Genomic DNA, 18,663 nt, shown 5'->3' with positions numbered 1-18,663 from the left:
CACCCCTCTGTGGGAGGGTTTCACCGAGCAATGGCCGAATGAACAATGGCCGAATATTGGCTGCACCCAGGAATGCCCACTGGACCCTGTTGTTGCCGGTGCCCCGAGACTGCGGCCGGTGCCAGTCCGTCCCAGAAAATGTTTGTAAGACAGTGTAGCAGCAGCATTTCAGGGATTATGGAAAATCACAACACACATCGGCGCCAGGCTTCACCCTTAACAACCTTGCTCCAGCACCAGCAACTGTGGCCGCCTTCTGGGGTCAGCTGGGACTGGGTGGCTTCAACAGTCTCTGCCAGGTGTCCTTCCAGCAGTGGAACCGCTTTTCCCCATGTGACCTGAGAACCTCCCGGACCCCACTCTGTTCCTGGGGATTCCCCTTTCCCACCAGAGCACTGCCAGTTATTGAGCTGCAGAGTTGCAGCCTTTGCGCTCCCCTTGTTTACAGTCTTAATGGAATTTAAACCCTCTCCTTTCTCCTTTCTCCCTTTTTAGTTTAGTCCCTGTGGCTGTTTCCAATTTTCCATTTTCTCTCCAGCTGCTTTTGGGGAGGGGTGCTTTTCCCATATACCCCCCCCCAGTCTCTGTCCTCTCTCCACTCGCAAAAGCACCTCCCTTCCTGCGCCTTCTCGCTCCCCAAGTTCACCTCTCTGCACCATGTACCTGTTCAATTCTGCGGTTCAGATTGTGTAGATTGTTGTGTTAATCCTCCAATCAGTTTTCTAGGTGTATAGGATGGTTTAGTGTTGGTCTGGCTGTATTTCAAGGACGTGAGACACACAAAAAACTTCCATACAGTTCTGCCACCTTGGCTCCTCTCCTCAGCACCTTCAACTTTGAAGTGACTGATCAAGAGAGTCTTAACTAAGAATAGATATACATGGACATTAACTGATAACACTTTCCAAAGGGGAACATTATCCTGACATCCTGACAACCATTTACAACTCAAATGATTGCTTCTGATTGCAACTTTTTTCATTCATGAGAGAGGCTTCATAGGAGACAGGGTTCCCTCTACATACCCCCCTACACACACACACACACACACACACACACACACACACACACACTTCATTATTTGATAGATAAAAAGTAGCAAATGTACATATTTTTTTAGAAAGTATAAGTGATAGTTATGCAATTCATATAAATAGTGCCTTATAATATCATGCTTTAGGAATAATAACGGCAGTTTATCAATCCCATCTGTTTCCAGGCAAAGGAAGAAAAATTTCAACATGGCAAAAGTCCAAAAGCTGATGCAATCTAAAGATTTGCTTTCTAAAGGTCTCCTGTAACAATTGACAAATTAGCTGGAAAGAGGTTTTAAGCCAATACAAACTTCAACTAACAGTACCCATTTTTCCAAACCCTCATTAACACTGTGTATTATCTATAGCAATTTGATCAAGAATGGTATACCCTGTGTTACTTTAATTTATATATATTTAATTATAAATTAGATCAAGCTCTTTTCATATAAGAAATTTCTAGCTGTTTCTCAACTACTCTTATCCTTTGTCCACTTTTCCCTAGGTTGATGATCTCTTTCATCTCGATTTGTAACTCTCTTTATATAATAAAGATATTAGCTCTTTATCATATGTGCCAAAGAATTTTCCAAATCTATCATTTGTATCTTAATTGTTTTTATATTTTAGTGGCTTAATAGAAAGTTATTATTTGCATGTACTCAAATTCATCAATGTTGTTCTCTACAGCTCTGGTTGTATGTCTGGTTATAGCTCCTGTTCAAAGTTCATTCCTATTGTAAGCTTATTATTATAAGGGTATTTACTTATTATTTAAATACTTATCTGGAGTTTATTTTGTTATAAGGAATGAAATATTAATCCAGCTTCATTATTTCTTTTCTAATGACTTGTCAGTTATCTCACTGGCAATTATTAAATAACCCGTTTTTTTCTTGCTGATTTGAAATAACACCTTTGTAACATAATAAAATAAATTTTAACAAGTGTTGGAGCTTTGTTTTTTAAAATTCTCTCCTTTCTTGCATTTCAATTATTGTACAGAACCATTTATAATTTATTTAAATATCTGCTAAAGGCTTATCTCCACCCCCTCCATTACTTTTCTCTTTTCAAATTGATACCTGGCTATTGTCACACATTTATTTTTCCAGATTTACTGTAGGATTACTTGTCAAGATCCAAGATGCAGTAGGAGGAAAACTCTATTGCAATATTACTGCATCACATTTAAGATGAAGTGAAAGTGAAAGAATCACTTGTTAAAATATTGAATCATATCATAATATAACAAGGAGTATTTTTCCATTGGATTTTAGTTTTAATGTATCTCTCTCAATACTTGTTGCCTCCTGTGAGATGCCTTCTGCTAGGTTATTCTATCAGTTTTCCATTGCTGCAGTAACAAATTACCATAAACTTAGTGGCTTAAAAAAGCACACAAATTTATTATTTTACATTTCTGGTAGTCCAAGATGGTGCCCACTGGGCTGAATTCAAGGTGTTGGTAAGACTGCATTTCTTTCTAGAGACTCTAAGGAAGAATCTATTTTCTTGCTTTTTCTAGTTTCTGTAAGCTCGCCCATTCCTTGACTCATGGCTGCCTTCCACCTTCAAAGCCAGTAATGGCTAGGCAAGTCTAACACATTGCATCACTCTGACACTGACTCTTTTCTCTTTACAATGACTATAATAATCCAGGATGATCTCTCCATCTCAAGTTTCTTAACTTAATCACATCTGCAAAGTCCCTTTTGCCATGTAATATAATATATTCACAGGTTCCAGGGATTAGGATGTGGCTATCTTTGAGAGGCCATTATAGTGCCTACCACAATTATCAATGCTCTTTTTCCTACGGCTGTCCTGCTGTCACTCATTCTTCCCTCCTACCCAAAGATTCTCATTATTATTTTCTTATTATTCCATATTTATATTGTAGTCTTCCATATTTGAATGTCATTGTAAGTCTCTAAGGGATAATTTTCTTGATAATTGTGAGACATGTCAGAACAGTTAAGACCACTTCCAAAAGCTTTTGCCTACTTTGAGTCATTTGGGATTGTGAGTCATCTCTAACTTTGAAAGAGCCATAAACCCACACTCCCTTGTGTTAGTATTACTGCTCTTATTATTAGAAAAAGGATTCAGAAAGCAGTAAAAGTATGCAGGTAGCTTATTATAATACTAAGCCAACACTTTTATTCTCATTGTCTTATTTACCTAACATCTTAAAACTCATCTAAGTCAAATCACCATTTTCTATTCTCAAGAGATGTCTTGTGTTGATCAGTGTAGGCTTGAAGACTTCCAGTAGCAAAGCTCAGCAGCCAGTTTCATACTGGAAAGCATTAATTGTTAGAAAGCCCATCCTGAGCTGAAATCTGTCTCCTTGTTACCATCTGTCCATCTATAGTCTTTCTACCCTCTCAGTGATAGAGAACAATTCTAATCACTCTTCTTTTCAAATACTTGTGATAAATGTTTTCCTGTACCTTTTCATCTTCAATCTTTTTTTTTATATGACATGGGTTTGATACTCAAACTTTTCTTACCCATGTCTAGAGAAAACAGTCCATTTGGTCTTTGTATGTTTTCTAATGTAGGCCCCAGTACCAAATTGAGGGCACCAGGTGTGGTCACACTGAAGTGTTGGTTAAGCTGCTTTCATTTCCTCCATGTGGTTAAGAATAGAATCACATTCACAGAGATGCTGTGCCAAAGTAATCTAGAAAAGCATGTAAGGTGGCTTTATTTCTTTTCTCTTTTCTTTTCTTTTCTTTTCTTTTCTTTTCTTTTTTCTTTTCTTTTCTTTTCCCTTCCCCTTCTCTTCTCTCTTTTCTCTTTTCTTTTCTTTTCTTTTCCTTTCCTTTCCTTTCCTTTCCTTTCCTTTCCTTTTCTTTTCCTTTAGAGAGAGAGAGAGAGTGAGCAGGGGAGAGGGACAGAAAGAGAGAGAGAGACAGAGATGGAGAGGGAGAATCTCTCCACGCTCAGTGCAGAGCCTGATGCTGGGCTCAGTTCCATGATGCTAGGATCATGACCTGAGCCAAAAATCAAGAAATTAAGAGTCAGACGCTCAACTGAATGAGCCACCCACGCACTCTGGGTAGACTTATTTCTGATAAAAAGTCACATGATTGGTGCATTTGAGAAACAATTGTGCCTATATCTGGGTCCCAAGTTGTTGCTAAGGTTCTTCATAAGTCATAAAGTCAAGTATCCCTTTAATCCTTTTGATGAATAAAATCTGCACCACCTAATAAGGATAGTCAACATGATGCAGTTAGCCTGTCTTTTATGAAATTACTGAACAGGATAATTCCCAATTCTAATTAGCACAGATGAAGGAAGGGCTGTCACAATTGCTATCTAAATATCAAACTTGTATTAAATCAGTCAATGTCACATTATCTCTTGAGTATATTATATTGTCATTCATACTGTCAGCTGTACCTCCTAATTACTTTTTTCATGGTATTGCTTATCTATATACCCTCAAGCTAAATTTTTATAACTAATATATGTGCTAAACCAAAAGACTTTATATTTAATCACTAATAAATTTGACTTGTTAGATTTAGCTTACCACTGGAATTTTGAAACTTTTGGGAGCACAGTGTAAGCAACACATGAAAACATATTATTTAGGCATTTTATTACTCCTGTTTATTTTGGGGGGGGAGCATATGTTCTATTAATTTATTCAATGCTTATAGTATGCATCTTTTTGAAGAAGTATGGTTGGGTCCACACATTGCACAATCAACTATAGCAGGTACACTGAAGCTGACTAAGTAGACTAAACATGGAAGCCAGACATTCCCTCGGGAGCTGTCAAGTCAGACACTCAGGGCTTTAGGGACCTGTTCAGGATTCAGGGACAGAGCATTTTTAGTCCCTCAAGAGACAGCTGGCAAACACCAAGATAGAGAACACAATCCTAGGTATGCTACTCTTAATTAAAAAAAAACAAAAACAAAAACAAAAACAAGAAACAAGCACAGAAACAAGTCTGGGATCCTGCAACCAGGCATTAGAATATAATTAGAGGCTAAATATCAAGAAAAAAAACAAAAACTGCTAACCAAATTGGAGCCCAATTATGCTAAATTAACTACAATGGAGCCTTGAAGGTGAGTCACAAATTGTAGGGCCAATTTTTTTAATTCATCTAGTCCATTACCAGGATTTATCATCAAAAGTATGTTGATAATTAGCTTGTATATCAAAGTCCAGGCTTCCCACTGTAAGGAAAAAGGCTTGCAAAGGTTAGGAAGTTGGCAAGGCTATATACTACCTAATAATATATGGAGGTTTTTTCTTTCCCTTAGTTCTGACAATAAAGATCTTGGCATAGTCCTTTTTTTAATCTGTGATACAATAATATGAACACTAAAATAGCTGTCACAAGACCTCAGTTGGAGCCCTGAAACTTCCATTAACCAGATGCTGAATATTGAAGAAGTCACTGAGGAATTCCAAGCCTTATTTTTTGGGTGGAGATACTAATAACATTGGTAGGCTGGTTGTGAGGGCTAATAAGAATCATCTGGGCAAATGAAGTACTATTCACTTTGCAGACTATAAAACAAGTGTAAATTGCTATTCTTACAGTGATTTGCATCTATGATAGTTTCTGAATGACATTGTTTCAGATTTCATTAATTCAACATATATTTATTAAGTGCATACTATATGAAAATCATGGTCATAGTCCTTGCCTCTATGGATTTTTAATTCCAGTGGAGGATGTTGGCCTTAAAATACTAACTAAAATATTAATTATTTTATATATTCATTTTTATTATGTATTGACAGAGTCCTAACATGAATATGGTACTTTGCTAGGTGATAGACAAGCATGTCTTTAGAAATTAACCTCACTTATCTTATAGATTAGTGGGATTATGTTTAACCTCTGGTTTATTCTCCCAGATCTAGTTATTTCAGTTAGCATGCTATCTGGATCATTAATGCATCTAATGAAATCATTTAGTATAGAAACTCTGAGATATCATGAAAAGCCATGTTAAATATTTAAAAAGAATCAACATGTATTATGACTAGAGCATTTTATGTTCTCTCTAAAAGTTATGATGAAAGTAAATGAGTTGATTTTGACATAATTTACTAGCATAACCTTATGCTAGTGTTTGAAAGCGAATTAATTGGAAGAGGAACAGAGAAGGCAAGGAGACTAGTTAAGAAGTTGTTATAGTAGTTCAAGTGAGATACAGTGGTGACCTGGACTTAGGGTGGTAGCAGGAATGGAGAGAAATGAACGTGTTTGAGGTATAATTCAATGATGAAGTAAGGGACTTGGGATTGACTGGGTATAGCATTGAGGAAGAATGAGGATGGAAGAACAGCCCCCAAGTTGTTAGAGTGGCTGGTGTATGGCAGTACAATTTACTGACAGGAAACAAAGGAGAGGGAATGATTTGAGGAGAAGTTGACAAAATGTTTAAAGATTGTTTTTTAAAAATAAACATGAGGATAATCGTGAATGTTTTGACAGAGATGAACATGAGGAGAGACTTATCCTACCAGATAGTAAGATTAATTTTAAGGTTTCAGCAATCAAAACAGTGTGATTTTGGTACTAGAATAGATTGACATATGGAACCAATTAGAAAGTCCAGAAACAGATTCAATTAAATGTAAGCATATGGTATATACCTATTGTTACAGGAATTCTATTTCAAAATAAATAGTTGAATATTTAAACACAGGTATATGCATAAGAATGTTCCCTTAAAATCAAAACATCGAAATTTCAATATGATAAGATTCACTAAAATAAATCATGACCATGTGTATACTGAGACTTAACCTTAAATTTATCATGTAGACACATATTTGTCATTGAAACTTGTTCAGAATGCATTATTAGAAGTAAATACATATCAGAATACAAAGCATTACCTATAATGCATATACATATTTATAGATAATATCTTGATATAAGGATATCTTGATATCAATCTCTAGCACTTAGCATAGTCCTAAGTATATATGATAGATTCCAAGTTAATATCTGTTGACCAATAACGCCTTGTATATGAAATTAGGGTCTTGTGAAAAATCCCTTGAACCTTCATCCCACTTTGGGTGGGAAAATGCAGTGTCCTCCTCAAGATTTCTGTAGAACCTACAGGATATCCTGTCTTGGTTCTCCTGATCACCTCTTGCTGTAAACTCCTGTATGTGTAGAACTCTTGATTTCATTAATTTTTCTCACCTTGTGTCTGTTCTTGACTCTCTGCCCAATGACTACATACCTTGGTTAATTGTACAAAAAGACTCATTCAGAATGTTAATAGCAAATTGTGCTTAATAATAAAACACCTAGGAAATGTTTAAAAGTCCACTGTCAGGAGAATCTGTAAAGTATTATTGTATACCTATATAGTGAATTCCGTTACCACTTTGAAAACAAATGAAACTCAGAAACTTTATATTGATTGAAAAAGTCATAGAAGAGCAAGAATATTTTATACTATTCTTATGAAAGTCAAAAGCATGTAGTACAAAACAATTTATTCTTTATCAATGCTGCTTACATATATAGTTAAATTTCAACAACAACTCGAGGAACACAAAGTTCAGAACAAATATTAGCCATGGTTGGGGAGGGAGGAGGAGAAATTGGAAAGGGGAGCACAGGTGGGAAGCCTGGGTTTCATGGTAATGTTCTAAACTGAGTAGTGGACACACATAGATTCATCTCATTATTTTATTATATCACATATCCACCCCTCTGTTGAGGGATACTAGTCAGATATTTTGTTGAGTGTGCCTTCTTTAATGAGAAATGATGGCACTTTCTTAGTAAGCAGAAGAGGGTGTATTTCATTGTTGTTTAAAATATTTTTTTCTTTCCTTTGCACACACTCACATGTCCACACATACATTTACAGAGGGAAGCAGTCTGGGAGGATATACAGCAAAATGTTACTATTAGTTTCCTGAGCATGCTGTGTTTTCATGTGATTTTTTTTCTTTCTTTATATTTTCTAATATTTCTCTAATAAATAATGTACTTCATTTTTAAGGAGAAAGCAAAGTAACGCATTCTGTGTGGTTAAATTACAGAGCATTTTTCAAGGCCATTAAATATTCATAATTCTTTATAAACAGAGTAAAATTCCAATCTAACTAAATCCATGAAGAATGGGTTGTTCTGATTAATTTGATTTTAAGATGAACTAGGGTTTAAGCTAGGGACTTTTTTCATGACTCTTTGTAATCTTATTATCATAAACTCAGTTTTTACTTTTGACATGTAAAACAGTAAGCAATACCAGTAACGGATAATAATAACCAAACTGAAGAGCAAAGTAATTTATATCTGAACAAGGCATAATCATTTCCCTAATTGATAGTTAGAATTTTTTAAAAAGGACATTAGAGAGTGTTCATTTGATCAGTATATATTTGTTGCCCCTATATGGCAGGACTTGTATTAGAATCTGGGGATAGAGTGGTGAACAAAACAATTTCCAGCCTTCATGGAGTTTACAGTCATCTGATATATTCGCTTTACAATGTGTTTTATAGATAATTTTATCAATACATAGTTCTACTTAAAGATTTCCAGTAATTAGGAGTTTCTTTTGTTGCTTTCTAGTGTATTTTCAGCTATTGTTACATTAGTGCATTTTTGTTTAAAAGAAAAAAAAAGAGGTTAGAGAGGGAGAGAGCCGAAGCATAAGAGACTCTTAAAAAACTGAGAACAAACTGAGGGTTGATGGGGGGTGGGACATATTAAAAATAATAATAAAAAATAAAGGATAAGGAATATTATTAATTCATAGAGCTTTTTTTGTTTTGACTCAGATTTGCCCTTTTTGACTTATAAATGTTGGTCTTTGTTCTGCCTTTAAGAACTCTGGAATAATCGATGTTCAGCGTCGCTCCTTATCAGGGAAATACAAATCAAAACCACACTCAGGTATCACCTCACGCCAGTCAGAGTGGCCAAAATGAACAAATCAGGAGACTATAGATGCTGGAGAGGATGTGGAGAAACGGGAACCCTCTTGCACTGTTGGTGGGAATGCAAATTGGTGCAGCCGCTCTGGAAAGCAGTGTGGAGGTTCCTCAGAAAATTAAAAATAGACCTACCCTATGACCCAGCAACAGCACTGCTAGGAATCTACCCAAGGGATACAGGAGTACTGATGCATAGGGGCACTTGTACCCCAATGTTCATAGCAGCACTCTCAACAATAGCCAAATTATGGAAAGAGCCTAAATGTCCATCAACTGATGAATGGATAAAGAAATTGTGGTTTATATACACAATGGAATACTACGTGGCAATGAGAAAAAATGAAATATGGCCTTTTGTAGCAACGTGGATGGAACTGGAGAGTGTGATGCTAAGTGAAATAAGCCATACAGAGAAAGACAGATACCATATGGTTTCACTCTTATGTGGATCCTGAGAAACTTAACAGGAACCCATGGGGGAGGGGAAGGAAAAAAAAAAAAAAAAAGAGGTTAGAGTGGGAGAGAGCCAAAGCATAAGAGACTGTTAAAAACTGAGAACAAACTGAGGGTTGATGGGGGGTGGGAGGGAGGGGCGGGTGGGTGATGGGTATTGAGGAGGGCACCTTTTGGGATGAGCACTGGGTGTTGTATGGAAACCAATTTGTCAATAAACTTCATATAAAAAAAAAAAAAAAAGAACTCTGGAATAATCTACCATAGCAACTTCTCCCCATCCCCTGCTTTGTGGGAGAGCTCTTTAGGGTTAGCCTTTCAAATGTGTTGAGAAAACTATGATGCTGCTGTAAGGCTTCTCCAGGATAGAACATGGCAGTTCCTTTCATCATTTCATCTGTGACATGATTTTCAAATCATATACCAGATTGATTGCTTTCCCCTGGATACTTTCTACTTTGTCACCCTTTGTTGTTACAAATAAATTACTCCCAATTTCCTCCTTTCAATAGAGTAGAGTGAACATAATTGATTCTTTGATGTGTGAGGGTCTGGTATGGTCTGAAAGCAATTACACTGACCTTGAATACTTATTCTACAGCACTGTAAATACCATTATAGAAAAAATAGGAGCTTATACTAAATCTTTACTGACCTTGGGTCATATCTTGGGAGATCTTTTTGAAAATGAGTTTATTTTTTTTCTTGTCTTTTTCTTTTGATAGTGAACTATGCTTTGTAAAAATAACAAACATCAAAAACAAAACATAATTAATAGTGAAATTCATTATGCAGGTATCTGTTTTTCTTCTCTAGTATACTGTGAACTTTCTGAGGGCAAGGATTGTACCTTATTAGGTTTTAAAAATCTCTAGCACTTAGTATAGTCCTAAATAGATATGATAGATGCCAAATAATATCTGTTGACCAATTAATGCCTTGTATATGAAATTAAGATCTTGTGAAATGCAATGAATTCCTATTTTTAGAATGCTTAAAAGAATCAGTAGTATAGAATTGGACCTTCATTTTATCCTAACCTGAAATGACAAAAAAAAAAATAAATAAATAAAATCCCTATTAGCAATGGCTCAAACAACAAGGACTTTTTTATTTAAGAAGTCTGTAGTAACTAACCAGTCCTGGGGCTCTTTCAGTCCTGGGGCTCTTTCAGTATCTCCGTGATATCATCAAGGTTCTAGGCGTGTTTTATCCTTCTCTTGCCATTCTTAGCCTATTACCTTTTTGATCTTAAGGTTATTACCTTATGGTCACAACATGCCTGTCCTGTGTGCAGACATCAAAATTGCATCCAGAGAGAGGAAACTGAGGGTGGCTAAGGCTCTGAAAGAGCCCCATTGCTTGTTTCTTTCTCTGGGGAAAATATTTTTCCAGAAGTCTCCCTTTTATCTAACTGGCCAAAATTGAGTCACATGGCTGGCTATCCCTAGGAAGCTGGCAAGGGAGTAGAGTCTTGGGAATAACTGTTGATTAAACGACAGTTTATGCCACAACTAGGAAATAGCCATATACTACAAAAAGAGATCATGACAAAGCATCATGAACTTTAGTATGTCAGTGATAAATTCAGGGGAACCGAACTGTCAGGACCCTTCGAAAAAGATCGCTGATAATATTGGGGTTACATGATGATATAACTTATTCAAACAGATGAATCAGCATCTCTTAATCAGTTTTGGAAGAACTGATGAATCTGATTATCTTTTCTAGTTTTTATAAATCAAACAAGCTGTGTCTTTATCACAAAGCTATTTTTATTTTTTCTCCTTCCTTTCAGGAGTCCTATCCAAAGAAGAGGAATTACACTATGGAAATTGTACCATCTGCTTCTCTCGATACATTTCCTTCAGAAAATGAGAACTTTCTATGTGATCTCACGGACATAGCAGTTACAAAGAAACCTTGCTCCTTAGAAATTGCAAGGGCCCCTTCTCCAAGAACTGGTAATATTTCCTTTTCTAATATTAATTTTTTTGTAGAACGGGTAATATTTCTTACATTGGACCAATTCAATTTGCATGCTTGTGTGTGTGAAGAGGCATCATTAATATTTTGATTTTCCACAATATTTTAAACATGAAAGTGCCCCAGTATAGTCACACTAATCATTTTTTGCATTTTGAAGTGAGTCCCAGAAGTCAGAGTTTTTGATACAGTGTCTCTTAACTTCCTGACAAGAGTGGTACTGCCTTGGTGAAGGCACTTTGAAACCTTGCAAAAGTGAAAAACCTTTTAGGTCAGATGCAAAACTTGGGGTTCTTTAAGAAAAAAAACCTTGAGGTCCTTTAGAACTTCATAGCAGATTTGGTAGCAAGTCTTTTAATATAGTTTTCTGCATCCTGTTTTCAGTTTATTGAAATGTACTCAGGTACTTTGTATATTTTATATCTTTCATGCTATTTTCAGATCCATTATTTTATTTATTTTCATTATCAATTAGTGTACAAGTTAAGTAAATATTATGCCCATTTTACTGATAAGGAAATTGGAGCTAGGGTCTTATTTAAGATCAATACATAAGGGGGCCTTTCTTGAACATGAGTATTTGACTATCATTATACCTCTGTTACTTCACCACCGCCTCTAAGAAAGAATGCAAGATAGTAACATGAACTCTAATGATGGAGGAATGTTTCAAGTGGGTGGTCAATATATTCAATGCTGCAAAGAAGTTGTAAGAGAAACTTAATAGAGGGATTTTTGGTTTGACAATCCAATTGCTGCTTAATTTTGAAAAGTAAGTTTTATAAGTGATGAAATAAAATTTTCAGATTTCTGGAAGTTAACAGTGAGACACTGGAAAATGGGAGAGTACAGATTACCCTTTCACGAAGATTAGAAGAAGAGATAGGATAGTAACATGAGAAAAAAAGAGGTGCAAGGGAGAAATATCTAGTTTTATTTTAGAATAAGTAAGCCTTGGTCAAGTTCAGAGGTTAAAGCAATTTGCTGGTGGAGAGATTAAAGATAAAAACTAAGAAGAAAGAACACAATGGGTAGAGAAGACCCAGACATTACTTCCCCCAGAGAGAAGATAGAGCATTGTTATGAATATAGAGAAATTCTGAACTGTGTATTTCCAAATGGATTACATTTCTGGATTCAGATAAAAAGTCATTGGCTGAAAAGAAGAGGTAGATCTTGAGAAGGATTAAAGTAAAATTCAGAAATGCCATTTTAGATAATAACTGAGAAATTTTATAGAAGTGGACAAATGAGAAAGCATTGAGACAAAGGGTGTTGTATGAATCATAAGCATGCAGAAGGAGGATTTTTAGGATGAGGTAAGAGCATAATAATGAAAATAGTTCAAATTTATTCAGCATTTACTAAGTGCCAGATACTGTTCTAAGTACTTTATATGCCTTATTACATGTAATTGTTACAATGCTATCAGGTAATAATATCATTATTACCATTTTACAAATGAAGAAACTGTAACACTGAAATATTAGGTAACTTCCCAGAGTTCTTTATTAATAAGGGATAGGTCTTGGACTTGCATTTGGTTGTTCAACCTGTGCTTTTAAATACTATTTTATACTTTATATTGGGGGATGAAGTATAGTTGAAATCGTGAACCACATGCTGAAATTCTCAAGAAATGTGGAGGTATGACTGGAAGTTCACATAAGGTAGCAACAAAATCAGAAAAAGAATGTTATAATAGGATAGCATGATCTTCAGAAAAGCAGCAGATATTTGATAAAAGTGGAATAGTGAGTTATCAGAAGTAGTCACAAAAAGTGAAGTCAGTGCTGATCCCAAACTATGGCAGTTGACAAGAATGAAAACTGTTCCAGGGGCTCCTGGGTGACTCGGTTGGTTAAGCGACCAACTTTGGCTCAGGTCATGATCTCGTGGTTCGTGAGTTCAAGCCCCACTTTGGGCTCTGTGCTGACAGCTCAAAGCCTGGAGCCTGCTTCAGATTCTGTGACTCCCTCTCTCTCTGCCCCTCCCCTGCTCCTGCTCTGTCTCTCTCAAAAATAAATAAATGTTAAAAAAAATTAAAAAAAAAAAAGAATGAAAACTCTTCCATAGGAGAGGTAACCAGGAAATACTGGGGAGGTCAGGGCAAAGCTCAGTAAATATAGAAAAATAGAAGGCATACATGTATAAAATGTAAAAGAGCTTTAATTAGGGCACAGAAAATATGGATGTGTTGTGGGTGGTGGAGGCAGGAATGAAAGAGTCAAAGAAGACAGGGATTTATTCATTAAACAATCAAAAACTAATTGAGTTCCTTCATGTGCCAAGCAGTGTTCTATATGCTGAGGATACAGGGGTGAAAAAGACATTGACCCAGGTAACAAGGCTGATTAGGCTTCTCCTGCTAAAAACAATTAAATATGCTAGCTAAAAATACAGAAAAGAAAAACTTAAAAGCACAAAAAAGGTAACAGGAAAATTATAAAAATTGAATAACGTATAAATTAGGAAACTTTTTGGGGTTAGTAGGTTAGTAAGATATAATCAGACCAAAACATTCGTGAAGGTGAGAAACCAGTGGATTACTAAAGCTATTTTGTACTGAGGGAATTTTCTGAACCTGCTGTTGAATTCTGGTGCTTAATGCCTCATAAACCTCAAGGTTTATGTAGAGAAAAAAATCTCTGTGCCTGTCCAGCATGGAGACCCTAATAGGAAAATCTTCCTCCATACAGCTGGGACTCCAGGGGCTATACCTCACAGTAATCAGAAATAAACTTGTCCCATAACCCCCACCCCAAAGAAAGATGATTTGTTGTGAGAAGAACAAAGAGGGAAATTCCTGAGGTGTTATTACCAACAAACTGGTCCTCACACAAATATGTACCACAAATTTCTATCACCTAAATGGTCCAAAAACTGTCAACCCATGAATTTAATTTAAAGTAATACCCTCATTGAGCTCCTGCCCCACATTGGGTGAGCCCTGCTCCTCTCCCTCTCCCTCTCCCTCTCCCTCTCCCTCTCCCTCTCCCTCTCCCTCTCCCTCTCCCTCTCCCCCTTTCTCTCTCCCACTACCCCTCCTGGGATTCTCTCTCTGCCTCTAAAGAGGAATATACTCTTTTTATAGGCCCCAAATACTTTTCTGATTAATATTAGCAGTGTACAATAATTAGTCTAAGGAAAGAAACCTTGAAACCAGAATCACAAAAACAAGAAATAAGAGATCCACATGTGAAAAGACTTCAAATATTGGAATTATCAGGTGCAGGCTGAAAAATGACCATGCTACTATAAACACACACACACACACACACACACACACACACAAACTACCTCAGATTTCAAACTCATTGGATAAGTGGAACATCAGATTAGATTCAGCTGAAGGGCGATTTAGTGAGCTGGAAATTAGGGCAGAAGAAGTTTCATAGAATGTTGCACAGAGAGACAGAGATGAAAAATTTAATGTGAAGGTAAGAGACTTGGAGGATACACTAGAAAATTCTAATTTGTTTATTTAAAGCTTCAGAAGGAGAGGAGAGGGAAAATGAGGCAAAAGTAACATATTTGAAGAGCTAATTTTTCCAGAAGGCACAGGCCTGTTCTTGCACTCTCATGGAAGCAGACAAGTGAATAGTTAATTTCAATAGAGTGTAATAAGTTTAAGTCAATGTTATACAAAGTATTTGGGGAACAGACAAAAGGAACTTAACTTCACCTGGGAGCTTGGGGAAGACTTCATGAAGGAGATGATGTCTGTGTCAGTTATCTATTGCTATTTAAAAAGTCACCCCACTCAGTTGGTTAAGCGCCTGACTTCAGCTCAGGTCATGATGCCACAGTCCATGAGTTCGAGTACCGCATTGCATTCTGTGCTCACAGCTCAGAGCCTGGAGCCTGCTTTGAATTCTGTGTCTCCCTCTCTCTCTGCCCCTACCCCACTCATGCTCTGTCTCTGTTTCTCAAAAATGAATAAACGTTAAACAAAGTTTAAAAAGCCATCCCAAACTTACTTAGAGGAACATCAGTCATTTAATTTGTTCACAAACCTGCAAGTTTGGTGAGTTCATTTGACAGGGACAGCTTATCTGTGCCACTTGGTATGAGTTGGGGCTGCTCAAGTGGGGGATAAGGGACCTATTTTCAAGATGGCCCACAAATGGCTGGCAAGTTGGTGATAGCTTAGAGTTTGGCTAGGTTTATGGGCTGGGGACCATTTTTCCTCTCCATGGATTGCTTGGTTTCCTCATGACATACTGGCTAGATTGTGAGAACAAGCATCTGAAAAAAAAACAGGTGTTATTTTTACTATCTAGCCTTAGAAGTCACAGATAATCACTTATACTATATAATTCCATGTCTACTCAGATTCAAGGGGAGAGAATATGAAACCCACTTCTTAATGGAAGGAGTGTCAATGGTGCTTTGTAATAAAAATGGGAGATACTTTTGCTGTCAATTTTGGAAAATAAAATCTGCCGTCATCTGCCCTTTGGGCACAATAATTTATATCCTTTTCCAAAATGTCTTTTAAAGTAATTGTTTTTAAATGTTTATTTATTTTTGAGAGAGAGAGAGAGAGAGAGAGAGAGAGAGAGAGTGCAAGTGGGGGAGGGGCAGAGACAGAGACAGAGACAGAGACAGAATCCGAGGCAGGCTCCAGACTCTGAGCTGTCAGCACAGAGCCTGATGCGGGGCTTGAACTCACAGAGCATGAGATCATGAGCTGAGCCGAAGTCAGACGCTTAACCAACTGAGCCACCCAGGTGCCCCAATATATCTTTTCCTATGGAAATTATACTTGTTTATACCTTCAGGATTTCTAAACACTAGCCTATTATTACAAGCTCCAAATCAAGTTTCAGGTGTGCATGCATCTCCCTGGTGTAGTTCTGATGGTGCAGGTTCTTGACTGCCTTTGCTCTTGGCAGTGATGACCTAAGACCAGTTTTCAGTCTTCTTTCCTACATACCCAACATATAGTAGTGAATCAGGCATAGGGAAACCATAATTGATACTCCCATCCAAACACAGGGAGAACAAGGCATACAGTGGTCACTAGCCTGTGGCAATTCTGAATCTAATCAGGCATACACAGTTCCTTGATTAAGACTCAGTCTTGTGGCATAGGAGTTGTTCTCTGTGGCACTGGGTTCCACCCTCTGAATCATTCTTTATTTTCCATATAAAGTAGCCTGTGTTTACAGCTGAGTATCTTTCTTACCTGCTTTTTCTGTCTTTTAAAGATTAGGAGTCAAAGGGGCTCTGTTTTATATTTCTGTTCCTTCCAGTTCAAGCTGATAAAATTTCTCTTAAAACTTTGTGGACTTTTTGTGTTCCAATTGTATTTCACTTCATTAGACAAAAGCTTATGTTCCAGATTAGCTCTTCTCTACCTAGGACTCCTTACGAGAGCTCTGTGTGATAATATCCTTGAGACTCTTAGAAACCCTACTATTGAACAGGGAGAATCTGTGAGTCATGCCCTTAAAAATACTTAGAGGGTTTTTTTGTCCGACTTAAAGATTCTATACAACACCACCTGAGAGCTGTCTCAGGCCTTAACAAATAATCTTGCATCCCACTCAGAATTGGTCATTGGCCTTAATTTGAAAATTGTTTGCCATTTGGAGCAACTGCAAATAAGAAACCCAGAAATTCCTGACTCCTTTGTATTTGGTAGGTTATTCTTCAGTTTTCTCTCTGCTTGCATGTTATCATAGGCAGCCAGACAAAGCCAGGTTGCTCTTTCAATATTCTTCCTGGAAACATCCTTAGATCATAGAGTTCATTTGGTTAATTTTCTATTTTCCATGTTACTTCAGATGTCAATGTTGCCAAACCTGCCACTACTACAACACAAATGATGCCTTACTTTCAGCTTCTGATTACATTTGCTCTCCTTTACACCTTCACCAACAGCTTCCTTATAGTTCTGTGGGCTTCCAGGAACCCTCTCCTTGGCCCTTATGGCTTCCCCAGTCATTCACTTTGAGACCCTTCTAGCTTTTGCCTGCTGCCCAGTCACAAAGTTCATGCCACATGTTTTAGATTTTTGTTATGGCAACACCCATTTCCAAATGTCAGAATCTATTCTGGTTATTGATGGCTGCATAACATCCAACATGTTGAGGTAGTTACCTCAACACTTAGTGAGTTCAAAAAAATTAGCCATTCATTTTGTTTGTAAATCTACAATTTGGGGACAACTCTACAGAGACAGTTTTTTTTCTGCCTCAAGTGATATCAGCTGTGGCAGCTTCAAGGCATGGGTGGGGCTGAAGGATCCATTCTCAATACTGATTCTTATTCATATGTCTGGTATGGCCTATGTAGACTTCCTCATGGTAAGTGATGGCCTTCCAAGAGCAAGTATCTTAAGAGAATGAGGCAGAAGCTGTTTTGCTTTTTGACTTAACTCAGAAGGCAATGTCACTTCTGTGGTATTTAAGGGCCTACATATATTTAAGTGCAAGGGATTTAATCACCTCTATCCTTTATGGAAAAGTGTTACTAAAGTCATGTTATAAGAAGATATTCTTGGGGCGCCTGGGTGGCTCAGTTGGTTGAGCCTCCAACTTCGCCTCAGGTCATGGTCTCACGGTCTGTGAGATCTACTGACAGCTCAGAGCCTTGAGCCTGCTTTGGATTCTGTGTCTCCCTCTCTCTCTGACCCTCCCCCATTCATGTTCTGTCTCTCTCTGTCTCAAAAATAAATAAACATTAAAAAAATTAAAAAAAATAAGAAGATATTCTTATAGCCTCTTTTGGAAAATACAGATTCCCATAATGCCTGAGCTGTTTGTTGCTGTTACTGTTTTAAAAGAAAACAGTACTGTTTTCAAGGGGTAAGAGTTAATTTGCATGACTATATGATTTCCATGATTGTGTTCAGTCATCTGGTTTCAATATAAAAGAATCCAGTTCGCTCAGTTGACCCAGGTTAATTCATAATGATTGGTAGTCTGTACTTTTTACCACGATTGTAAATTCTAGAGGTGAGGGAGTCCAGAATTTAAATTGAAGAATTTTTCTTTTTAATGATAGGAATAGGGGTGAATACAAGTCAGAGCAGTTTCTGTTCTAATTCTAGATAGAACTTTATCAAGTGAAGCACACAAAATTCCCCTCCATAATTAACCTAGCAGGTGGAAGAGAAGATCAACATCACTGTTTGTCTTCTATCTGGATGAGGACACAGTCTGTGTCATTTTCTTTTGTTGATTCCATTAACCTGTAGCTTAGGTTTTGTATGGATCCAATTACT

General features: G+C 37.0%; 1 protein-coding gene across 5 annotated transcripts in view; it reads left to right on the top strand.

Moving 5' to 3' along the window:
* ANKS1B (ankyrin repeat and sterile alpha motif domain containing 1B) overlaps window positions 1-18,663 on the top strand; it is a 1,075,523-nt gene that overhangs the window by 390,847 nt on the left and 666,013 nt on the right. For all 5 annotated transcript variants that reach the window (XM_047066127.1, XM_047066126.1, XM_047066125.1 and 2 more), the window contains exon 10: window positions 11,242-11,407. In XM_047066127.1, coding sequence (XP_046922083.1) covers window positions 11,242-11,407 — 166 coding nt within the window. The remainder of the gene's footprint in view (window positions 1-11,241; window positions 11,408-18,663) is intronic.

The sequence above is a fragment of the Lynx rufus genome, unplaced genomic scaffold, assembly GCF_022079265.1.
Source record: "Lynx rufus isolate CCGP_SWC_20201006 ecotype Redwood Valley unplaced genomic scaffold, mLynRuf1.p SCAF_7, whole genome shotgun sequence".
In the NCBI taxonomy this organism is placed as follows: domain Eukaryota; kingdom Metazoa; phylum Chordata; class Mammalia; order Carnivora; family Felidae; genus Lynx; species Lynx rufus.
The sequence above is the reverse complement of the archived record's forward strand: the minus strand, read 5'-3'. Positions and strand labels throughout refer to the sequence as shown.